A 26,041-nucleotide genomic window follows, 5' to 3' on the forward strand; every position below is an offset into this window, starting at 1 on the left:
TTGGTATGCACTAATTCAAGAGGTGTGTTTACCTATGTTCTCTTTCTTAAAACTTCTGCCAAGAGCAGAGAGGAGATTGGAGTTGCAAAGTGGAAAAAGAGAACATATGTTCACATAATACACGCAGTTCGGTTCTAAATTAATATGGGCCGATTTCTTTTAAAAAGACTACTGATGAGTTTTTTTAAAAATAGTTAAAACAAGGAAGATAATCTATAATCTCAATATTTCTTTTCTTCAATTTACTCAAACTCACAGTTATCTCAGACACAGCATTACTATAGCCCCGTCCTGCAGAATACAAAGTGGTTCAACATTTCATGCATTTAAGATTTTCTGAACCCTAAACAGAGGTCGTATCTTAATGTCTATGTTTGGCATCCGCATGTGTTTCATCAAAAAAAGCAAATATGCTCAGAGATGGCTTTTAAACTATGTTCCACTTACATGCCAAAGTTATTCGGCGTAACTCATTCAAAGCCAAGGCAATGGAAAAATGTTAGAGTAGAAAAGTCTTTTGATCTAGAAAGTTGGATCAGCCAAGAAAACAATTTAACTATAGCCCATTAACTTAAGGGGTAAAATATCTTTAAGGGGAGGAGCAGCGGAAAACATGTCTTCTGTATTGTCTCAAGTGGTTAAGATACTTAAAAACTCAAACTCAAATTTAATTATAAATAGAATAACACATTCAGCAAATACTAACTCATGTCCACTTGTAATTTCTCCCCTCCTCTGCAATAGTATAGGGCAAAGAATGAGTTGCGATTTCACTTGCACAGAAGATTCTAAATTTCATATCTTTGCTTCTGAAGAAAGCACCATTTCGAGTATCACTGTTGATAAACTGTTTTCTTGGCTGATCCAACTTTCTAGATCAAATTTTTTTGGTGAATTCTTCAGATTGTGTAGCATTAAAAAAGTTTTAACATTACTCTTGATTTTAAAAAACTATTTATTATAATGTATAGATTTAGGAAGTTTTCAAACATATCAAACGTGAAAATAAATGGGATTTATTTATTTTAAATAAATAAATCGTAATGTTACAGTAACAACAAATAACAATAGGGGAGGTTGAAAGCAGAAAGGGGAAGCTAACTATAACTTGGACATGCCCAGTCTTCACACAATGCACCCTTTTCTCCTGTCACTTGCTGGCTGTGAAGGGCACTTTTTCCCTCAGATACCCAAGGTCCTTCTAAAAAGGTGTTCTCAGGAAAACAAAATGTGAGATTACTGTGCACTGAGGTAAACATGACTAATAACGTGGAGTATTCTCTTATGGGATTATCTGCATCGTAACCTTAAACTTCTAGAGCTAATAAGAGTGGAATTTTTAGCACCGGCTAACAGGCAGGAGTAATTTCATCAGTGCCTTTGAAATTTCATGTTAAATACAGTCACGTTCAGCTTATGGATAGATTATCACCAAAAACATACAAACAGACATAAAATAAACCTACCAATTAAAGTTTAATCAGTAAGACTTTGACTTTATGGTTCAATTCTTTTCGGCAGGTACACTCACAACAATAAAACTGTCTCCAAACTGGAAATTATTTCTCTCTTACCAACAACAGTATCCCTGTATTTTTAGCAAGTCAGTCAAGAAAAGAATACAAAGTGTGAGGCAAGACTAATGCTTTAAAGCCAAAAAGATTCTGCAATAAGCCAGGAAGAGGTAGTACCAAAAGAGAGGTTTAAAAAGCTGGTTTTGTTCTTCATAACTGATATTTTCTTATAAACTATTAAAAATTCCACTTCCAGTAACTGAAATAATGCTTCTGTTAAGTATACTTCTGTTAAATGTGCCTGGTTGATTCTCTGAATATATTTCATTAGGTAACACTATAAAGAATGATAAAGTATGAGAAGGAAATCATGTATATAGCACAGTTTGCAAACAATCAGAAGTTATGAAAGTACTCAGCCTTATTTTTAAAAATCTGAATTCACTCAAATGAATCATTTTCTGAAAACCACTGGAATTATGCTAAAAATAGAAAATTTGACTAATGTATCTTCATCAAAATGTTAGCATTTGTATCTTTATATATACAACACTGAAAAGAATTGAACTGTAACAAAGCTAAAGAACCTCAATGATAAGCTTGTATTTTTGTTTTCTTTACCTAAAGATGACAAATACCACATAACCAATACAAAAAAAGGGGGGAGGAGGTGTTTGATGGTAATGAAACTCCAGGTTCTAATACTAAACAAAAGTGAGATAAGGCTAGGGGAAGGAGAAGGGCATGAGTTAATACCAGACAACTATGTTCTTACATAGGCTTATTTAATACTTCCTATATGTCAATTTCAACTGTCAGTAAAAAAAATAATAATAACAAAGTTTATTTCTTGGGAAGAGGAAATTACAATTCAGTTCTTAAGTCTTAACCTTTAAACTTGGGAAACTTTCTTTTAGGTCACCAGCAAGGGTCTTATCAACTTCATATAGGATTTTGAGAAAGTCTTCCACCTGTGAGTCAAACAAAGAACCAAATAAACGTAAGTAGAGGAAAAGGTGATTTAAGATATTGATTACTGACTATAAAAATGCTCTACCTGTGGTTTCTAAATAGCCCAGTGGAAAAGAAATGATGACATATCCCCAGATGACAATGATAGTACTTCCTGAAACATCAAGAAAGTGACTAGCCCTTACCATTGTTTCACTCTTAAACTAGTATTTACCCACGCGCTGATTCCCTTTTATTCCCATCCTCCTTCCTGCCATTCCATACATCCCACATTCCATACTTCACCTTCCTAAAAAGTTCCTATCATGAAATTGCCTCTAATGAGAGTAAATGTGATGTAATTCGAAGAACCAGAAAAACCTACTGACCATACCTATCTAAGAACCTTATTTTGGTTAATATATATGCTGTCTACTTCATAACAGAAAGGAGTACTATAAATTCAGTGTTGATTCCTTTCTCTTAAAACCTGAACTGTTCCTCAGGCCAGCCCCAAGAATTATCCAGCAGTCACCTATCTGGCAAAGGCATCAAGTTGTGTGAATTGTATGCACTATCTTTTTGGACAATGGTCTTGAAGATCAAGCATTTATTTTAAAACATTTTATTTAGTAATCTTCTGAAACTCAGCTACCTATACATTTACTCATACTCACCACAGGGCTATAGAAAGGAAGGAGGTTTTGAAATGCACAGGAACACTTCTGCTTGCTTAGCTGGCCCTCCTTTAGTCCCTTAGCCACAGTCTCCTAAAATAAAAATAAAAAGACCTAAAGAAAGGAAAATTTCTAAAGCTGTATCTGCTGAATAAATACAAATCCATATGCAATTCCCTATTGATCCTATAGGCATTTCAAATGTCCCAAGTTGAACCCAGTATCATTCCTCCCTGTGTAACCCAAACATGTGCTCCATTGCAGTCCTTAGTTTAATGAAGGGCACCACCACTCAACCACCCTACCATCAAACCAAAAACTTAGGACACAGTCAAGGCTTTTCCTCCTCCTCTGCTGCTGACCTCTCCCCCTCAGTGTTAAATTCTATTAAATCTCTCATCCCACCCCTTTTCTCCACCCATACTTCCATTGTTCAGGCTCTCATTTTTTAGATTATTCTTGAAGGTTACAGCCGTAAGAGCCTGTTGATTGGTCTCTGGACCTCCAGCCTCAACTAACTCTAATCTTCTCTCTCTTGCTTTTGGAGTAATCTTTCTAAACAGAGCACATCAATTGATGCTTAAAAAAAAAACATCTTTAGTAGCTCCTCAGTTTCCTCAAGATTAAGTCCAAACTCCATTAAGTATGGCATATAAGAATTTTCATGTCACATCCCTGCTTTAGCCTCAGCCCACTTTCCTCCTATGTTCCTATCACTTAAAAATTAAGAAACATCTATGTCCCTCCCTCCAAAAACACAAAAGGAACAAAAAGCAATGGGGAAAATACTTGCAATGAACATGCGAATGAAGATACAGTGTTACCCAAGGAATTCCATGCAAATAATCAAAATGGATAAATTTTTAAAGCAGGAAACACAACCAATATACAAATATATGGAAAGATATTCAAACTCACTAATAAAAATGCCAATCAAAATAAGGTACAATTTAATCATCTCTTGAATTTTGTTTGATATAAAATTATAATACCCAAAAATAAGGATCAAGTAAAATCAACATTTTCACGTCACAAGCCTTTTGGAAATATGTAGCCATTATGCCTCAGTTATCTTCACATTTATAATGTCGAGCCTAGGAATCTAACTTCTGAAAACCTATGCTAAGATAATCATACCAATCTGGAAAAGGGAAAGACAATTCACCAAAAAAACTAAACAAAAAAAACACACAAATCACCAGAACAAAACAAACTTGTTTTAAGAAATATTCTTCTTGAAAAAACTTCAATGACTATGAATATACATTCAATAGTTATATCCTTTTTTTCCCCTAAAATATATGAACAGAAAGGATATGCTCAAAGGAAGACTATGCTAATAATCTTGAACATATTCAGGAAGACTATTCCTTAAAACAAGTTTACAATCAATTTTAAAAACTGATTTTTTTGCAAATTAGGTATTAAACTGACTCTTAGTTAAAAAGTCTTTCAGTGAATTGATCTAGAGTTAGAAGTGTCTATAATGTAATGTTAAGTGAAAATTGTATATACTGTGTTACATAAATATGTGAAAAACATACATATAAAAATATACCAGTCTACATCATTTGCTGGTTTAAAACTATAAGCTTATGGTGATAAGTTTTTTCTTTCTCTATTTTCCCGAATTTATATAATACAGTTACACTACTTTTATATTTTAAAAAATAATAACAGTAATAATGAAGTTGGGAGCATTAAGCAACCCATACTTTCTTTTGCTGAAGAAACCATTAATACTTCTTTCTTACCTTTGTTAATACCTGAAAAATATTAGAAAGAAATTCACATGAAATATCCTTTAAGATTTTCAAGTGGAAATCATCTTGGGTTAAATCAGACTTTTTAGTTTCTTCTGTACTAGACTCTGCTGCGTTCTCTGGTTTCTTCTGACAATGTTCCATATTTTGTAAGACACGAATCAGGCTGTCAATTAGAGGAAGATCTACTGTAGAAACAAATCAAGAGGTATGAGATTAGCCAGTGAAATTTGGTTATTCACTCATCATTCATTCATTCATACTGAACACCTATTAGTGCCAGAGATGGTACTTTAGGTACTACAGTCATAGGTGCACACAAGACCATCAAGGCCTCACCCTTCAAGAGACTTACATTTTTATACTCTCAAGCAAATGAATTTGAGATATATATATATATATATATATATATATATATATATATATATATATATATACTGTGAAATGATTATCACAAAAAGTTAACATCCATCACCACCCATAGTAACAAAATTTTTTTCTTGTGATGAAAACTTTTTTAGAAACATTTAAATATACAATACAGTGTTAACTACTGTTGTTGTTAAAATATAAATATAGCCCAGCCGGCATGGCTCAGAGGTAAAGCATTGACCTATGATCCGGGATATTGTGGTTCAATTCCCAGTCAGGGCACATGCTCGGATTTCAGGCTCAATCCCCAGTAGGGGGCGTGCAGGAGGCAGTTGATCAATGACTCTCTCACCATTGATGTTTCTATCTCTCTCCCTCTCCCTTCCTCTCTCTGAAATCAATAAAGACATATTTTTTTTTAAAAAAAACATAGAAAAAAAAACAAAACAAAGCTGTATCAGATAAAGCCCAAGATTACCACTGAACAACTATAAAAAAGAATAAGAGAATTCAGTAAAATTAACATACAGAAATTAATTGCCTTTATATAATCCAACAACAATAACCAATGAAAGAAAAGGCATCACAGACAATAGCAATCCAAAAGATAAAATATCTAGGAGTATACCTAGTAAGAAAGATGCAAGATCTGTATGAACAAAACCCTAAAACATTACTGAGGGGCACAAAATAAGACTTAAACAAATGGAAAAGCACATGTTCTTGGATGCTCTATAAATGTAACATGACCCCAATTAGGAAGATTTTTGGGTTTTATTTTTAGAAGCTCTAACTCTAATTCAGTGTCAAACAAAAATAATAGTAAAAAAATTCTCAAAGAGAATGAAAGGGGACCAGTCCTACTAGTTACCAAAACATAAAGCTTTAATAATTAAAACACTATAGGTACTGATACATGGACAGAGCAATGGAACTGAATAAAATATATAGGGATATTTAAAACATAGTAATCAAGAAACTTCAAATCAGTGTGGGTAAACTGTTTCTTCCATTAAATGATGTTGAGGTAACTGGGTAGCCATCTGGAAAAAACCTTGCATGTAACACCAGAATAAATTCTAGATGGATCACAAATTTTACTGTAGTCATAAAAATCATTCTGTGAAAGACCATTTGTGTACATAGAAAAATATTCATTTTCTATTTCTAACTGAAAAGAAATTGCCTAAAAAGCAGGACTTAAAACTATATATATGCATGTGAGTGTACAGCAATCATCTCTAGATGGCAGGAATACAAACACTATTATCCTTTTATAAATTTTACAATTTTTTTTTTTTTATTGAGAATGAAATATTTTTATAATCATGAGAATAAAAGCACTAAAATAAAAAATGGGCAGGCCGGGCGTGGCTCAATGGTTGAGCCTCGATGTAGGATCCAGGTGATTGGGGTTTGATTCCCGGTCAGGGCACATGTCCGGGTTGCGGGCTCGATCAATGACTCTCTTGTCGTTGATGTTTCTCTCTCTCTCTCTCCCTCTCCTTTCCTCTCTCTGAAATCAATAAAGATATATATATTTTTTTTAATTAAAAAAAAATGGGAGAGAGTTGCCCTGGCTGGGTGGCTGAGTTGGTTGAATTGTTGTACCATACAACAAAAGGTTGTGGGTTCGATTCCTGATCAGGGCATGTACCTACTAAGTTGTGGATTTGTTCCCCAGTAGGAGAACCTATGGAAGGCACCCAATCGATGTTTCTCTCTCACTGATGTTTTCTCTTTCTCTCTCTCTCTCTCTTCCTCTATCTCTAAAATCAATAAAAACATATCTTCAAGAGAGGATTTTTTCAAAAAAGGGAGAAAGAAAGCAAATGAACACCACAAACCTAGGTTTTAAAATCTGGTAGAATTTAATTTAGTGAACTAAAATGATACTTGCCTTTTTCTACCTTTATATACTCCTGTTCAACCTGTGAAGCATAGATGGCAGACAATACTGAAAAAACAGAGGCCAGCACTGTTTTCTGTTCTTGAAGTATAATGGGTGGATCATCAGATTGGCAGAATTCATGGCAGACCAGGTCAAAGAGTAAATTCCAAGTGTCTTTTCCAGTATCAGGACACTGTACTTAATAAAAATGATAAAGAAAGTAGTACTTAAAAAACAGAAAACAACAAAATGAGTAAATACAGTGCTTCCCCATACAACATCTTACCAATTGCTTGAATTCCATCATCCACTGTGGTAAGTAGCTGTAAGATGTGCATGTAAACATCGAGTCCTTCCAGATTTTCAGAACTAAACACAAAAAGCAAAAGCACTGAATCAACAAATTTTCTGTCTATAGGACTGCAATCATTCATTCATTCATTCAGCAAATACTCATCACTCTGTACTAGTCACTGCCCAAGGCGTTAAGGATAAAACAGGGAATAGGACAAAGTTTCTGTGCTCACCAGAGCTTCCATTCTAATGGGGGATCAGTCAAAACATAAACAAATATTCTGTAACATAATCAACACAGAGAAGAAGTAAAAATTCTTTTTCACCTTGTCCCATGAAAGCAACAATGTAGAAACCCACTGGGAGATACTTGATCATTCTGGTTTACTTGAAAAATCAGGACCAAAGAAATGACTGAGACTTTTAAAGAATGAATGTAAGGACCACTACACTGATCATCGACAATAACGAAGTTCTTAAAACGTCACAGGATTACCTCAGCTCCCTAGCTCCGAATACTAAAACCATGTTAAGTACAACCTTTATGTTCAACAGTTTGGATGCCTAGAAACTCACAATCTTAGTTCTTCAACCAAGCAATTATGTGAAAAGACAGTAAACAATTAAAAGATGGTTCAGCAAATATTAAGTACCTACTGTTTTCAGGTATTATGTTAGGGGCTGGGAAAACAGATGTGTAAGACATTATTCCCACCTTCATGAGGTTTATAGTCTAAAAGGAAAGAAGATAACTAAAGGGGTAATAACGAAGTAATAAGAATGTAATGCTAGAGGAAGTCCAAGGTATTAGAGGAACACACAGCAAACAGACTTCATTTAGTTTGGAGAATCAGGAAAGTCATCTTAAGAGAAACACTGTTTACCCAGAAACCTGAAGGGGCAAAGAAATGTTTGAGGTAGAGGAGACACAGTGTGCAAAGGCTTGGAGTGAAGAGGCCTTGGCTCAGTGAAGAAATGAAGGAATTCCGTGTGGGTGAAACACAGAAGTACCAAGAATGAGGATGGAGAGGCACTGGGCAGGATCCTGTAAGTCAAACTTCTAAAAGATCTGAAACGTCCTAAGAAAAGCAACTGAAGAGTTTGAAGCATGAAAGTGGGATGATCATTGTGTGCTCTACAGTCTAGGCTTAGAAGGAGCAAGCCTCAAAGCAGGGAACTCAGGTAAGAGAGTGTTGCAGTTGTCCAGGTGAGACAGTGGCCTGATGGTGGCACAGATGGCATCCCAGAGAAAGTCAGGATCAAGGCTTGGAGGTTGAATGGCCATGGGAAGAGTGAGATGGGGAAGAGTCAGCAACAGCTTCCACATTTCTTCCCCATTATCCAAATGGGATAATGATTATGTCATTTACTGAGACTGAGAATCCTGAAGGTTTGGGGGAAATGATGAATTTAATCCTTGCTTGGATAAAGGACATAAAATTAATAAGCTTTAATGTGGGTTATTAAGAACTAAGATTGCACAACTGACCATTAAACAGATATAAATTCATAAGTTAATTTTCCAGTCACTAATAGTAAATAGTTTCAATAACCTACAAGACCTAGTAATCACTCTTGGGAAGAGCCCAAAAGTCAGTTGCTTACCCAAGACTGGCATATCTACACAAGAAGCAAGAAAATAAACATCTGATGTTAACTGAAGAAGTTGTTAAATGGCCAATGTAAAATAAAGCACAAGAAAATCATATCTATTTGATTTAAATTACACAAAATTGCACAAGATTTCAAGACACTAAGGATAATTAATGCTAACAATAGCCTACAGCTTATATTAGAACAAGTACTTTGTAACTATTACCAATTTTAGTACAGGACAAATATACTGTCACTACAAATATTAGTAGTGAAGCAAACCTGACAAAGATCAGCTGTGTGCTATTCAACCTGTCGAAAGGAAATTATGATATCTATCTAAGCACACTTCTAGTAACTGGATTTTCCCAGAACATTTTGTACAAAAGAGCTCACCTACCGTACTTGTTTGGCAGCTTCAAGCACACAGGGCACAATTCTAAACACTCGCTGTTCTTCAGAATCTTCCTGGGGTTGGTCCACAGGCTGAGCAGCCCCATTTCTAATCCATTCCAACATTAGCTTCTCATCCAAATCAAAGAGCTTGTCCACAACCTCCCCCACCTTCACCAGCAAGTCAACTGCGGAGAATAAAACAGATACCGAAATGAGAAACAAAATTTTGAAAGTAGTAATATTAATCAAGATTCCTAAAGCTATTCCAATAAAGCCAATCTTGCCAAAACATTACTTATTTCAAGAGCAGTAAATCTGCCTCCTTTGCTTGGGAGTTTAAGAAGAAATTTTATGCCCTGGCCTGGTAGCTCAGTTGGTCAGAGTGTGTCTTCCCGATACACCAAGGTTGAGGGTTCAATCCCTGATCAGAGCACATACAAGAATCAACTAATGAATGCATAAATAAGTGGAATAACAAACCAATGTTTTTCTCTCTCTCTCTCGCTTCCTCTCTCTCTAAAATCAATGAATAAAAATTTTAAAAAGAAATTTTATATCTCTTTTGAAATAATTTTTGTCAATTACAGTTCACATACAATCATTAGTTTCAGCTGTACAACATAGTGATGAAACATTTATACATCTTCCAAAATGATCACCCCAATAAATCTAGTACCCACCTGACATGATACAAGAAATTTATATCTTGACTTGAAATACTCTCTCACCTTACACTTAGCCTTAAGTGACCTCCAGAAAGAGTTACCTGGTTTCCTAACAATAAAATAAAATAAATTTTTCTAGATTACATGGTGACCTACCATTTGTTGAACTTGACATGATGAAGCAAATGCTATCATAAATAGCTGGATGTTCCTGGATTCTTTCAACCCAGATACTGGCCACTTCTGTCTGGGAAAGGCACGTTAGAAACAACCTACATGATAAATAAATGTGAGCTTGATATCTATCTTTCAAAAACTTTAAAGGAAATGCAAAAATAAAGAATTAACTCTACTAGACTCCCTTATGGGTGAGTATAAAGTCCATAAAAAGAGGAAAACATACCTGCTTGTTTCCAGCAGTGTAGGAGGGTCTGAATCATACAAACAGTGCAATAATACCTGTCTACAAAAACAAAACCGTTAAACCAATATGCATCAATTCTCTCAAGTTAAGTATCAGAGTTTTTAATTCTTCAAACATTTTAACTGTGAAATACAGCATATGCATGTAAAAGCCTGTGATAAAATCTATACTTAATAACTATAAAACAAACACTTATATTACCAAGAAACAGGACAGCGCTGCATCTCCATAGCCCATGTGCCCCTTCCAAATCACAATTCTTTCCCATCTAGAAATAACTACTATCCTGACTTTCCAGCACTCATTTATTTACTTCATAGTTTTATTTAGTATATTTTGGCTTCTGAGTTCATTTTTTCGCCATGTGTTTAAGATCTACCCATGCTCTTCCTGTAGCTGTTGTTCTTTGATTCACTGCTACAGAACATTCCATTGTACAAATCTAATATAGTTAATTTTTCCAGCCTACTACTGATGGACACTTGGGTTGATTCCAATTTGGGCTATTTCAAGCAATGCTCCTATGATACTTTTTGTATAAGCATCCTGATGTATGCGTGCACAGTTTCTCTTACCATATATCTGCCAGTGGCACTGCTGGGTCACAATATATGCCTAACTTCCAACTTGACTAGAGAATGCCCAACTCTTCCAAATTGATTGAACAAATTCATATCCTGTCATCAATGTAAACTGTTCCATAATTTTAAGATAAGTATTTATTGAATTTATAAAACTTGTTAACATTACTCATTCTCAGATTTTTGATAGGGACCACTAGAGACCAAACACAAGCCTGAGTCATCTACTCCATAAATGATTATCAATTACCGAGGAATAAATACCTAGGATTTGAAAGTCCCTCCAAACAGAGAAAAGGTAATCAACCACCTCTGTCATATCACTTGAGTCCTGTGATAAACCCTACAGCCCTACTAGCAATAACCACCCAAGACAGTATTCTGAAATTATTGTAGGCACAAATTTCTTTGAGATTCTGATGAACAGCCATGAACCCTCTGCATAGAATATGAACTCACTCACAAAATTTAGCCTATATTTCTAGGGTGTTCTCAAAACTCTTAAAGTAACCACTGGGGTTTCCATCACTAAAAAATCCTCTGCCCCAAACTATACTGCCCGGAGAAGACAACTACCTCCAAGCAGAGAATGGAACCTTTGAATCATAGAGGCAATCCTGTGTCTTCTAGTCTGTTGGCAAGTCCCACCCCCTGATCTAAGTCAGAGTTCTCAGGGTAACTTTGTCAACAAGTCTAGTTTTTTTCAGACTCTAGCTCTCTGAGCCCTTCGATTCCCTGAGCCTAAACTGCTTTGGACTCTGGTCAGGTGCCCCATCTCTAAGCTCTGCCTCACTGGTTCTTACCTTATCTGATTTACCAACTACTGACGATTCAGGTTCCTTTGCTATGGATAAAAATCTTGTCTCATGTCTATAAATGGTGTGGAAGCTCCTAGCTACCATCAACCCACAGCGAAGTTCTTGGAGAGCGTTCATGAGGAGAAAGGAAGTACTATACTTCATAATATTTTTCTATCTCTCCTATGTATCAGGAGTTCCTTAGGGATATGAAATATAAATCTATGTTTTTAAATATAATTAGCATAGTAATACTTACCCAAGATTTTTATTATTGCTGATGGATGCACATATCTCCTGGAAACAGGCCATATTACCTAAAATTCCCACGCAGATTTCCTGTCGAATCAAATGTCACAGGTCACAATGGCTCTTAGGTGAAAGACACATACAAGAATAAACACTTGAAGAAAAACTTGCACTGAGCCTCAGGAAACGGAACAGGAGGCAGCATATAGAAATATATTGCCTGTACCCCAATCTTGACAAGCTCAGAGTATTTGGAAAGGGATGAAAGACATAAGAAAAAGAAAGATCAAAGGCAGGCAGACACCATGGAAGAATCTTATGGATAAACTTTTAAATTACTGGCAGGATTTAGATATGAAAATAACAAAGATACTCAAAAAAAGGGCAAAGTATCAAGAAAGACAAAAAGGGGATAATGTACATGCTACTACAGTGGACAGTAAAGAAAGGAGCCTGGCTGTTGCATAAAGTGAGAGAAGAGCGTGAGCTAAATACAGCAGGTAAAAGGATCAGGATTAAGGGCCCTGAATGCCATGAAGAGTTTAGATTTAATTTGGGAGGTTATGTGGAGCCATGAAGGTCCTCAAGGAAGGGAACAACATATTGCAATGATATTTTAGGAGGATGGCTCTGGCAGCAAATGCATATTGCATGATAGTGAAAAAATTTTAAAAGAAGTTAATAACCTCAGTGATAACAGCTAATGTTTATTTAGCATTTACTACGCCCACGCACTACTCTAAGACTTTCCATGTATCATTTCATATAAAAATTTATGAGGTAGGTACTATTATTATCCCCATTTTTCAGATGAGGAAACTAAAGCACAGAGAAGTTAAGCAACTTGCCCAAAGTCCCCAACTAGGAAACAGCAGAGCTCCAGAGCCTGAGCACTCGGCCACTATTCCATACTGTATCTCAGTAATCAAGGTGCAAGAAGATGAGGGTGGTAATGGCAGGCATGGAAAGGCATAAAGATGAAAAAGACTCAAGGTGAAAGCAAAACAGTTTGACACGAGGCAAAGGGAGAAAGCAGTTGAACATGACTCCTAGGTTTCAAGTTGTTTCACTTCTCCAGTTGGAGATATCATTGACAGGAAAATTGGAAAAGAAAGTGTAGGAAAAGACACAATGAGTTCAGCTAAGGTAGTTTCCAAACTTGCTGGAACATAAAAATTACGTACAGGGCATGTTAAAAATACAGATTTCCAACTCCCATCTCAGAAATATTCAATCAGAATTTCCAGGGCAGGGCCTGGAAGCCACTGTTTACAAAGCATACCACATGATTTTTATGATCAGATATGTATGATACATCACTGAGTTAGGGTATATAGAACTTTGGATTGGAAGATGCAGCAGGCAAGTATAGAATGAGCACCTAAAAAAAGTTGGAGATATGGCACCAGAAATCAGAAGGGGGTTCACAGCTTTGATCCCACAGGTACAGATTTGCAACTTAATGATGTAAAGAGTGGATGAGCTCACTAAAGAAATCAATATTAAAAAAACAATGGATTTGGGTCTACCTCTTAGAAGGAGTCTACACTCAGCATAGAGGAAGAAAGAAGCCATTAAAAGTGACAGGGAAGTGACTGAAGAGGTCAGAGACCAGGAGAATAGGTGGCACCAAAGCTACAGGAGTGAAGTTTCAATAAAATGCGGGTGATCACGTGTTAGTAAAAGATGAAGAGTTGGAGCAGAAAGCAAACATATACAATTTCTTTAAAAACTAAAGAGGGAATAATTGAACTTCTAGTCAAAGACCAAGTTTTTCAATCTTAGCTGCTCACTGGAATGAATCCCCTGGGGGAATTTTAAAAGCTCTCTGGAGCCTCACACTTAGAGACTCTGTTTAACTGGTCTGGGTATGGCCTGACTCAGGATTTTTAAAAGTGCCCTAGGGCAAACCTTCTCAAAATGTGGGGCATGGTACAGGGCCCTGGTACAGAGCATCACTTACAAACTTGTTCAAACTCCTCAATCCTGCCCCAAACCTCCTTGATCAGAAACTCTGGGGGTGCACCCAGTAGTCATTAATTCTGGGACACGCTGAAGTTTGAGAGTCCACATTCTCAGTGATTCTAACCTGTGGCCAAGGCTGAGAATCACTGCTGCAGACAGGCTATGGGATATATAATAATATGACTAATTCCTGAAAGGTACCATTCCTGACATAAGTTTACTTTCTTTAAGGATTATTCATGAATCAATGTATTTAAGTTAGAAAAATACAGGAGAAAGTCATATTAACTGTCAAGTCTTTATATTAATATAATGACCCAAAGAAAAAGTGCTTCATCAGGCACCAACTCGTGTAGAGCACTATACTAAATAAAATTTTAATTCAACATTCAATTTGTGAAAACATGCTATAGAATTTTCCACTGAGAGAGACAATACAGTACAGTGGTTATACTGAAAGACAGGCTAGGCTCAATCCCCAGCTCTATTCTTTTCTAGTTGTAAGACCTTAGACAAATTTCTTAAGCTGAGACCTAGTTCTTTTATTTATAGAGATAAATGCCAACCTAATAGAGTAATAAAATCAAATAATCAGTTAATAGCAGTTATTCATAATTATAATTACTTAATAGATATTTATTAATCACCTACATTGCGCATAACACATAGCAACCTAAATAGCACTAAAGCATAGTACACTGCACAGAACATAAAGAGTAAATGAGAAGTACAGATAATTATTTGGGAGTTTATTATGAACAATGGCCACTGCGAGCTTACTTATTTGAGAAGGCTTAGAAGAAAAGTACCACCTTGGATATCTGAAGTGTAGATTTTATGCTAGAAAGATGAACTAGATTCAGATTATGGAAAGTCTTGAATAATAGGCTGAGTTTAGAATGAAGATTTTTAAGGAATGGAGGATTTTATGAATAAAAAAGAACAATAAACAGAAATGGGAGGGCAGGCACTGTTCCCTGTTCTGCCACAGATTAGTGGCATAACTTCAGTTAAGCTTATTTGAAAGTATTGATCTCCCTGGTCCAGCCCAAACCTAAAATTCTAGGATTCTAATCATTTCAAATAGCACATTACCTAGAACCTGGTAATGTTCAATAAACACTTGCAGACTATTGTAGCCAGAAAGAAAATTAAAGTGAGAAAAATGAAAGACTATCCAGCATTATTTGCTGTTATTGCTCCACAGAGGAGGCTACAAAAACGTACATACTTACTCTTAATCGAGGACATTTGGATTTGGCCAATACGCCCATAAATATGTCAGGAGCATTAAATTCTTGGAGAAATAAAGCCACATCCTAAAAATAAAAACGATTATTAACTTGGATGTTGAATATTCCTCTTTAAACATATAGCTTAGGCAACCATAAAAAAATTTTAATTTCATATATACCTCCTTTCAGACACAAGGAGAAAAAGTTAGGAACTGTGTCAATAGATAAAAATAATGTTAGAAAGTCTTGCCCGGCCGGGTGTGGCTCAGCGGTTGAGCGTCAACCTGGGATCCAGGCGATCAGGGTTCAATTCCCGGTCAGGGCACATGCCTGGGTTGCGGGCTGCAGCCGTTCAATGACTCTCTCATCATTGATGTTTCTGTCTCTCTCTCTCCCTCTCCCTTCCTCTCTCTGAAATCAATAAAGATATATTTAAAAAAAAAAAAGAAAGTCTTTGTGGTAGCTGGTCCCAAGGCAATGGAACAATTCCATAAACAAATCTAAACGAATTGTGATATTCCAGAGGGTTGTCCTCTTTTTTCTGCCTTGAATATATTAACACTAATGATCTTAACCACCAGGAATTCTCATTCATTCAAACACATTTCCTGATTGCTAGGTATCATGCTGGAAGCCAGGAATAGGGGAAAAGTAACCCTCTTAATTCCTGTCTTCTAAGAACTTAAAACACAACAGGAGAAACAAGGGAATACTCCTATTGGGTTATGCCCAAAATTAGAATTTGTGCTTTCAAATTCTCAATAGAAAAAAATTCTGATCACAGTGTAACTGCAGCAGCTTCACACTTCCTTCCTAGAATTTGCCCAGTCCACATGACCTAACAGGACACACCACAGAGGTAAAGGAACCTGGAGTGGACATGTGATCTCATCCTGTTAGAAATGTGTGCCCCAAAACTAAATCAGTTTGCTGAAATTAGAGAAGACCTAAATAAATGTAAAGATATAACTTGTTCATGGATCAAGAGACTCATTATCAGTATTTATCAATTCTTCTCCTAAATGATCTATTAATTCAACTCAATCTCAGATTCTAAAATTAATATGGAAATACAAAGGACCCATGACAACCAAAACAACTCTGACAAAGAACAAAGTTGGAGGATTAACACTACCTGATTTCAAGATTTATTATAATGGTAGTCATCAAAACAGTGTGGGATTGATGTAAAAATAGACAAACAGATCAATGGAACAGAAAAGAGTCTAAAAACAGATTCACATGTATATGTACAAACAACTAATTTTTAACAAAGGTATAAAGGTAATTCAGTGTAGAAAGGACAGTCTTTTTGATAAATGAGCTAGAACAATTGGATACCCAAATGCAAAAAAAGTGAACTTCCATCCATACCTTGCATCATACTCAAAAATGAACTCAAAATAGGTCATAGATCTAGAAGTAAAACTTTTAAAATTATAAAACTTTTAAGAAAAAAACAATACAATTTTAAAATGGGCAAAAGATTCGAACAGGCACTGCACCAAAAAAGGTAACAGACAGCAAATAAGCACATGAAAATACATTCAACATTATTAGTAATTAAGGAAATCCAAGTTATGATTATGAGAATCACCACATACTTATTAGAATGGCTAAAATTAAAAAGATTGACCATAGCCAGCTGGTACAGATGAGGAGGAACTAGAGCTGGAATAGTAGCTCATACACTGCTCATGGTAATGTAAACGTAAAAAACACTTTGGAAAAAATCTGACCATTTCTTAAAAAGTTAAACATATACCTTCCATATGATTCAACCACACTACTATAGGTATTCACCCAAGAAAAAAGAAAACATATGTCCATACATATTTATACACAAAAGGTCACAGTAGCTTTGTCTGTAATAAACTATAAACAACTTAATATCCACCAACAGGTGAAGAAATGACTAAATCATAATATATACATATAATAAAATATCACTCAGAAATAATTTTAAAAAAACCAAAAACCTCCTAAAATACACAATAACATGGATGAATCCTAAAATAATGATGCTGAGTGAAAGAGCCAGACCCCTCCAAAATACAAATATGATCCAACTTATATAAAACTCTCGAAAATGCAAAGTATTCTGAAGTGACAGAAAGCTGATCAGTGGTTGTCTGGCATGGGTAGAGGCAGGAGGGGGTAAGAGGAGGGCTTAAAGGGGGCATAAAGAAACCTTTGTGGGTGAGAGATAATGTTCTCTCTATCTTGATTATGGTAATGGTTTCATGTGTGTATACACACGTCAAAATTTTTCAAATTGTATAGTTTAAATATGTGCAGTTTTTGTTAATCAATTATGCCTCAAGTATATTTTGTCTCAATTATACCTCAATAGAACTGTTTTTAAAAACTGGCTAAAGACAATGAATAGCCATCAACAATTTTTAAGACAGAAAAATACAATTAAATCTGTTTTAGGAAAAAGATAACTTGGGTGGCAATGTGGAAGACAGAAGGGAAGTAAAAGAGACTAAAACAGGATTTTAATCAGGAATCTATTGTGAAGTTCAAGTAATAAAATGAGAGCTTATGTGCACTGATCTCTTTCACCTTTTTTTCTTACGGGTAAAATAAGAGTACTACCTACATCACAAGGTTACTGTGAAGAATAGATGGAATAATATACATGAAAATGCTTTTGAGCTACAGAGTACAATACAAATGTTAAAATATTGTATTGCAATTATTTACATGTAACTCCTCCTTGCTCCTTCCTTCTAATTTAATCATGGTACATAAATGGTTTCCTAACTCCTACCCTGCTCTCAAATACGGGGTCAGCGTTCTCTTTAGGTAGATAAGTATCAGAACCTTCCTGGGCTACAAGACTTCTTGCATTCACAAAAACTATATTTAGCACAAACCTGAAAGACTAAAGTGTAGCATTTACAGCTCCTGGGACCTCATTCCCTGTACCTCATACAGGAGTGATTACAGACACTAAAGTCTTCCCCAGAGATTTAAGAACCAAACCTTTAAGAAAAAAATCCATGCATCACCTCCTTACCCAACAGTCTTTTCATTTTCATTTTCTACCCCATACCTCATCCATTGACATATCCCATACTCTGCAAATTTCATTCTCCATTTCTTCATCAAGCTCCATCTGCTGCTGCTCCTCATCATCTGAGCTGGATTTGGTGTTTTCAGGGCTAACAATCTTCAGAAACATAAAAGAAAAAAAAGAGATGAATAAAAGCTATCCATCATACTCCTCAAGTAATATTATCCCATAATCATTTAGAAGTCACAAAGATACTACCCTCAAAGTGTTTTCTCTTGCAAAAACTTTGTTTTAAAAAAAAAAAAAATCAGTATCATTCAACATTCACGGAGTAAATACCGTTGGTAGGCCCTGGGGTAGAAATACAAAGATAAGTAAGATTTAATCCCTTGTTTTCAAACAGTTAATAGGGAGTAAATGACATGTAAACTGATCATCACAACATAAAAGGCTAAATGATTCAACTGAATTGTGGACAAAGAGTTGTACGGGCAAAAATGATGGACCGGTGACCTATGCCTGGGAGAAGTTAGGAAAAATTCTCTTACGTGATATTTAAGCTAAATCTCTGAGGAGGAAGAGGAGGAGAGCATATGGGAGTTAAGAATTAAGGACCTAGCATGTTTGGGGAATGTCACGGGCAGATGAGACGGAAAAGGTTGCAAAGAGCCCTGGATTCCAAGCTAAGAGATATGCATTTTTCTCCTGTAGGTAAAGGGAACTATGAGGAGTTCCCATGAACAGTTTTTTTCTTTTAAAAAGATTATTCTGGCAGCTTTCGATGGACTGGAAAGGAGAAACTGGAAGTAGGTAAATCAGTTGGGGAAAAGCAGGGAGAGGAAGTTCACACTTAATGACAGTGTCCTATAAGCCAAACATAAAGGTAAGCGCTCTCGGCCATCCCCTGTTTAACCTACACAATAACCCTGCAGACAGTAACAGATATTATCATACTACTGCTTAGCAATTGGGAAAGATCGAGGCTCTGAGCGCTGGGTGATTTGCCCGCAGTCACACGGCCAGGAGGTGATGAAGCCGCGCTTTTCATGGCAGAGCTCTATGACTCCCAAACCACCATTTATTCTACTACAACAGAAGTCCACGAAATAGATAAATCAGGACCTAGACCTCGGAAAGGACTGTGGAAATGGGGAGCAAAAAACCCGAGTAAGCTATTTACACGATCACGTATTTGGGGGAAATATGCGAAAGTAAAGTGTTTCAACCGCAAGCGCTCGGGCAGCCTGTCATTGTACCTCCCTCGTGCTGAGGGGCCCCGGGAGCGGCCCCGGCAGTTTCGGGGTCCGGGAAGCAGCCCGCCGCAGGGCCCCGCCGCACGCGCCGGGGAGGGGTCGCCGTGGGGACCGCGGCTCGGGGGCGCAGGGGCGGCCGGAGACGGGGGCGGGGGGGAGCCCACGAGAGGCGCGCGTTTCCACACCTGGATAAGCCCGCTGAGGACGCCGAAGAGCCAGTGCTTGCTGTACACCGTGCTCCCTATGCAGTCGCCCCCGGCCGCCTCCTCGTCGTCCTCGTCCCGGGTCGGCGGCGGCGGCGACGGGTTGCGGTCCATGATCCGGCCGCTACGGGCTTGGAGGAGCCGCGCCGGAAGCCGCCGGAGGAGGCGAGAGGCCTCCTGGCGCCAGAGGGCCCGGCCCGCTCTCGCCACAGCGCCCCCTGCTGCCCAGAGCCCTGCAGGCCCGAGCTCCCGCCCGATCTTACCGTCGGGCAGAGGAGCCCAAGGACTCCATCTCCCGCGCTCCTAGGGCGCAGGCCTGACCGTATTCATGATTGCCATTGGCCACCCTCCCTGGACCTTATATTTCCTCCCCCCCACATACTCTGTGCTGGACTGGACAGGATGTGTTCATTTTGCCACATGACCTCTGCACCTATGAGTCACCACAGTAGGCAGTGAGAGCACACCTGGAGGCCATGCCTACCCCAGGATGGTGACCAACAACGCAGTTATACTAGGAAGTGACTGCAAACCATATAAATGTCCCACTAAATGCAAACAAATTGTATTCCCAACTCAACTTCTCCTTAGTCAGATCCCTAAAAGGCCTGTGACCACCCCAGTGGTCACTCAACACAAAGACAAACGTGATGATGGGATTTGGAATGGACAGAGTCGGAGGCATTAACTGCTTGAAGTTAAAATATTGTACTTTTTTGGACTTTACAAAGGTGTTCAACCATGTGAACACTTTTTTAGAACCTTTCCCAGGGTCTTGGGTTGGTGCCATATAAGTGGAGAGCCATTGAAGCTTAAGCTTTATCAGCTTCACAGTAAATCTGACTCTGCCTACATGCATGTCTGATAGGACATTACAAAAGTCATGCAGAATGCAGGATGATTGCAGCACTGTCCTGTAAATTGTAAGATTTAATGGATGGCCCATCCACTAAATGCCCCCATAATTGTGCCAACCAAAAATGTCCCCAGAGATATCCAAAAGCTGCAGTGGGAATGGGGCTGGGTGCAATGCTGTCCTTCTTGAGAACTAAGATCTAGGTCTCTCTCTGTCCCCAGGACTGGCAAGTTTGGGGAGGAACTCTGCTCATGCCATTCTCTAAGGAAATGGCTACAGTTGCCTTGTCACAATGATGTAATCTCCCCCAAATTGCTACTTGCTTTTTTCTCAGCCCTTTATTACCTCTGCTCCCCATATGGATTTACCCCCAGAGACTTGTGAGGATCAACTGGGATAGTACATGGAATACACTCATTGAAAGAATGACTAAGTGAACTAATATATGTAAGAATGTTTTATAAGCTTAAACTTCAATACAAATTCAAGTAATAGCAAATGGTTAAGAATGATAGTTCTAGCATCAAACTAGCAATGTGACTTGAATATACATTTTAACAGTTTTGCCTCAAGTTTCCTCAGCTATAAAATGTGAGGATCCCATGGGATAACACAAGAAAACACTTAGAGAAGTATCGGGTCCATAGTTAATTTGCTGAATATTAACTGTCATATCATAAACATCCCACTACTACTAACTGATATTAAGAGAACTTTAAAAACAAGCAGCAAGAGGACTAAGATATAAAACACTAACTGACAAGGATGGGTATAAATTTTCAAGAAGGCTTGAGCAAAGTACTATGGAGGCATTTACTGATAAGGTTAAGGGTTTAGGGGCTGACAGAAATGTACACTGAGGCCTGGACACTGAAAGGCCTGGTAATAGCAATGTAATCAGAGGGGCCTGGAGAAGAGCAGGTCTGACTCAGGGAATGGTTGGGGCAGGGCATCTGCCCGGTGTGATCCTGAGATTATATCCCCTACACCCAAAAGCACAGGCACAGGCTTGGCCTTCATTTGAGTGTTCATCCATCATCCCTCGGTACTAAGAGGCCATCCTTATAGCAAAGAATAACACACAATTTTTAATATTCAATCTCTTAAGCATTTATTACGCATACATTATATGTCCTCCCTCGGCGTTGGGGGATATAGAACTCAATGACTCAGTGTCCCTGCCCTCAGGGGGCTCACGGCCCCATCTCCTGAGAGCAGAGAGACAGAGCTTAGTACTTGCTGGGCAGGCCAGCAGGTCTGAAGTGGTTGGGGTCTTTGCCACTCCGGCCCCATTCATTGGCTTTCTGGTCAGCCCTGGAGTCCTCCACTCCATGGCCACTGTTTCCATACTTAAAAAGGTCAGTGAATCTCTGAGCACCCTCTCTGGCGTCACTGGAATGGAAGAGAGCAGGTAGGAGGTGAATCAGGGGCTGATGAGGAACAGCCCCACCCTCCCAACACTGCCCTTTCCAAGGGACTGGTGACTCCGAGAGGAGCCTGGAAAGAAGCTAAACACTGAGCCCACCTGGGCACAGCCCACTCAGCCCTGGGGTGACTCCCCCTCTTACTGGGAGAACAGCACCGAGTGGAGGGTGGGAATCACCTATTCCACAAGCCTTGCTCTGACTCTATCAGAGCCCACACTGGACATAGAAGGGCAGGCTTGGCAAGAGGAGGAGGAACCAGTCTCCATAGGAAATTTCTGTGCCAGGCCACCAAGCTCTGCTCACCCCAGGAGCTTGGTTACCTGATCACTTTAGCAGCCCAGGCGCCCCCAGGTCCCCTTCGTGCAGCATCATAGTTCCCTCGTGCATGAAAGTATTTGTCTGAGTTTTTGTAATTGGCTTCTCTCATGTCAGAGTAGGCTCTCCACATGTCTTTAGTCCCTAGGAAGGAAGGAAAATGTGAGATGAAGATAATCACATCTTGGCATAGTAAAGGAATAAAAAAGTTCCCTCTCACTGATTCCAAGATTTCACTCATGGAAAAGCCCTTGGAGACTGTACTGTCATGAAATAAATATTTTATTTTTTACTTCTTTAGGTTAATGTTATGAAATTACACTTCATGCACATTTAATTCTGTTTGACTCCATTCTAAGTTCTGTTGCTACTTTGGTTTTGGCTGTATGATGCATGTAAAGAAGGGGTGAGATGGTCTTTAAGGGACGTTTGGTTGTACAAGGAACCTCCACCTGGAAAGATGCAGGGAGCCCCCTGACTGGGTGTGAGAGCAAAGGTGATTCTGAGGGAGGTTCAGAAGCACACAGCTCCCAACCTAGCCAATGGGGGGCATTCATCCTTGTGGGCAAAGGGAAGACAACTTGCCCTGAGTACATCTGAATGTCTGAGCGCATTTGGTACCTGGGCAACTGTCAGAGCTCAATCAACAGGTGATAAAAGTGAGTTCCCTAAGAGACTTTACAGAAATGGGGTAACAGATGCAGAGCAAGGGCAAGTGACTCAGCAGCTGTGAAGTTCAGTGTCCTCTCAATAAAATGGGGGAGTATTGCCTCCATCAGAGTGGTTACGCAGAAGAACTGAGAAAATACTGTATAATGTCAAGAACACTGTAGGTGGACAATATACTATCACTTTACTTCTCTGGTCCTTGACGGTGGGGGTGGAGGCTAAAGGAAGAGAAAGAATGAAGTAAGATGAGCAGGGAGTCACAGACAGAATGAATTTGATCAAACCAAAATTAAACAGCAAATGCCCTGGTAGGTGTGGCTCCGTTGGTTGAGAGTTGTCCTGTGCATCAAAAGGCCATTGGTTTGATTTCCAGTCAAGGCACATGCCCAGGTTGCAGGCTCAGTCCCCAGTAGGGGGTGTGCAGGAGGCAACCGATCCATGTTTCTCTCTCACATCAATATTTCTCTCTCTCTCTCTCCTGTTCCCTTTCTCTCTCTCTAAAATCAATTTTAAAATGTTTAAATTAAATTAAATGGCAAAAAATCAATAACTTATTAGGAAAAGAGAAAAATGTACTGTGGAGTTATAATCATGGTTTATATAATTGCTCCATGAGATAACTGATCTTCATTTTATATATGTCATTTTGGTTATTAGAAAAGACAGTTTTGTTGAAACCTAGTTTTGTTGTGACATTCTCACTGTTCTTATACACCCTGAGTTACTAAGTCAAACAGACCCTTGTTGTCCAGACTTGCATAACAGGTACTGCGAATGTATCTGGCATATTTTATCATCTAGGGGCAGCAAACCGAAGACAGTGGTTCTCAAACTTTGGTGTGCACAAAATCATCTGGGTGCTTAATAAAGGTCAGGTTTTACGCTCAGTCCCAGAAATTGTGGTTCAGTGGACCCAGTTATCTGCATTTCACAAAGCCCCCCCCCAGACCCTATATGATTCTCATGCAACTGGTCCTAGAACAACCCTTTGAAAAACACTGACCTAAGAGATGAAAATATACTTTTAGCTGGCTCTATGAGAATTTAGATAGAGTTAACAGCAAACTCTTAAGACAATTACTCAGAGACTATGACAGAAAAAAAATGCAAACTAATTCTGTGAAATAAACAAAATTTTGTCTCTTTACTATGGCTAGTGAGGTATATATGTCTAGCTATGATTTTCTGGTTAGATCTGAGCCCCAGGGGAACCATCATCAGGCACTGTAGGGAGAGGATCTCTACAGAGTTGTCTTTCAAAGGCACCTCATCCCCGCTATTAGCAGTTTGCTCAGATAAGGGACAGAATATGTGTTCACAAATCCCTCACTCTTCCATGCACAATCTTGTCTGGGAGACAATCTAGTATCGTGGTCAATAGCAAGGTCTGGGAATCTCAACAACCTAGATTAAATCTTGCTCTACTTGGAGACTTTGTTAAGTATCTTAATCTCTGTGCCTCAGTTTCTCTGTTAAGAGATAATGATATCCACGTCGCAGGACTAAAAGATTAAAACATGAGGATGAAAATGAGCGTATTTGCACATGAAAAACATTTAGAACAGTGCCCAGCAGGTATTAAAGCTCTGTTAATCTTGGTTGTAATAACGAAGTGGTTGGGGAGTGTGGTGCTCCCCACACCTTGGATACACCCACTTTGTGCCTGAGGGAAAAGAAATGAGCTGCCCCTGATTGCCATTAGAGGGCAGTAAAGCACAACTTATATTTAGGGAGGTGCCTCTGAACTCCAGATCCCTCCATCGTTCTTGAAAATTGGGAGACAAACCTTATGTGCTCTCTGGCCTCAGGGTTCCAACAAAAGAGTGCAGAGTGTGTCCAGAAAATCCTATGGAACACCTACCACAAAAACAGCCTTCTCTTTCTACCCACTTGTGACCTTTCCTTGTGGGAATGTGGCCTCTGCTCAGGTGAAACCTGGGTGGGGCCTGAAGCACCCTCCTCAAAACCCATTCATTGATCTTTACCTTGACCAGCTTCCCTCAAGAATGATCTCCATCTTTGGCTGCTGACACCCAGGATCAGGGTGCAGAAAATGATGACTGTGGAAAACTTCATCCTGAGGCAGAGAGTCAAGCAGACACAACCAAGCATGAAATCATTTTGTCTCTCTTTTCTTGTTGTAATGTTGACCTATCCTAGCATTCCAAAAATAAGTTGCACTCAATTTTATATTTCTGTAGCAATATCTGTATCTGCCTATTCATCTGTATAAATGGATAGGTTGTAGTTCAGAGAATCCAGTTCTACATTTTCATCCGACTTATTAAAATCACAGTGATTCCCTGTATCAGATAGTGCAACGGGCTTTTGTACAAACCAATTTCCATTTCAGTTATCCCCTGTCAGCCCTGAAACCCAACTGGACAGGAATTGTCCAAAAGGCATTTGGAAGTTTTGTGACGGCTCTACCTCTCTGTCGTGTGAGATGAGTTAAACAATCCATAAATATGGACCCTGGCTGGTGTGACTCAGTGGTTAGAGCATCAGCCAGCACACCAAAGGGTCATGGGTTCGATCCCCAGCCCTGATTGGGGCGTGTGCGGGAAGCAACTAATTGATGCGTCTCTCACATCGATATTTCCCTCTTTCTTTTCCCCTCCCTGCCTCCCTCCCTCCCTTCCGTTCTCTCTAAAAATCAATGGGAAAAATATCTCAGGTGAGGATTAACAGAAACAAAACAAAACAACCCCACCGGCATGGCTCAGAGGTTGAGCATCGACCTAGGGTCTAGGAGATCCAGGTTCGATTCCTGGTCAGGGCACAGGCCCGGGTATTGGGCTCGATCCCCAGTCGGGGGCCTGCAGGAGGCAGCCCATCAATGACTCTCTTGTCATTGATGTTTCTCTCTCTCTCCATCTCTTGGAAATCAATAAAAATACATTTAAAAAAAATTTTTGTAGGATACCTG

The 26,041-nt window shown here is 38.7% G+C and overlaps 2 protein-coding genes across 3 annotated transcripts; both read right to left on the reverse strand.

Annotated features, from left to right (window-relative positions):
- Window positions 1-937: 937 nt before the first annotated feature.
- Window positions 938-19,969, reverse strand: SAAL1 (serum amyloid A like 1). 2 transcript variants are annotated; one of them, XM_016225150.2, is made up of 12 exons: window positions 19,828-19,969; window positions 18,429-18,545; window positions 15,368-15,451; window positions 12,178-12,257; window positions 10,520-10,579; window positions 10,273-10,388; window positions 9,456-9,636; window positions 7,455-7,537; window positions 7,178-7,366; window positions 4,897-5,090; window positions 3,143-3,235; window positions 938-2,485 (listed from the first exon to the last, which is right to left on the reverse strand). In XM_016225150.2, the coding sequence occupies exons 1-12, from the start codon at window positions 19,957-19,959 to the stop codon at window positions 2,393-2,395; spliced, it is 1,422 nt and encodes a 473-aa protein (XP_016080636.1). In that variant the 5' UTR covers window positions 19,960-19,969; the 3' UTR covers window positions 938-2,392. The 2 variants fall into 2 exon arrangements, with proteins under 2 accessions (XP_016080636.1, XP_016080635.1); XM_016225149.2 differs by having other exon boundaries at window positions 4,897-5,093.
- A 1,961-nt stretch (window positions 19,970-21,930) lies between these two features.
- On the reverse strand, window positions 21,931-25,188 carry LOC107546736 (serum amyloid A-2 protein-like). Its single transcript, XM_016225216.2, has 3 exons — window positions 25,098-25,188; window positions 22,449-22,587; window positions 21,931-22,093 (listed from the first exon to the last, which is right to left on the reverse strand). Exons 1-3 carry the CDS (start codon window positions 25,186-25,188, stop codon window positions 21,931-21,933), a joined length of 393 nt encoding a protein of 130 aa, XP_016080702.1.
- Between the last annotated feature and the right edge of the window lie 853 nt (window positions 25,189-26,041).

The sequence above is a fragment of the Miniopterus natalensis genome, chromosome 11 (genome assembly GCF_054644295.1).
Source record: "Miniopterus natalensis isolate mMinNat1 chromosome 11, mMinNat1.hap1, whole genome shotgun sequence".
NCBI lineage: Eukaryota > Metazoa > Chordata > Mammalia > Chiroptera > Miniopteridae > Miniopterus > Miniopterus natalensis.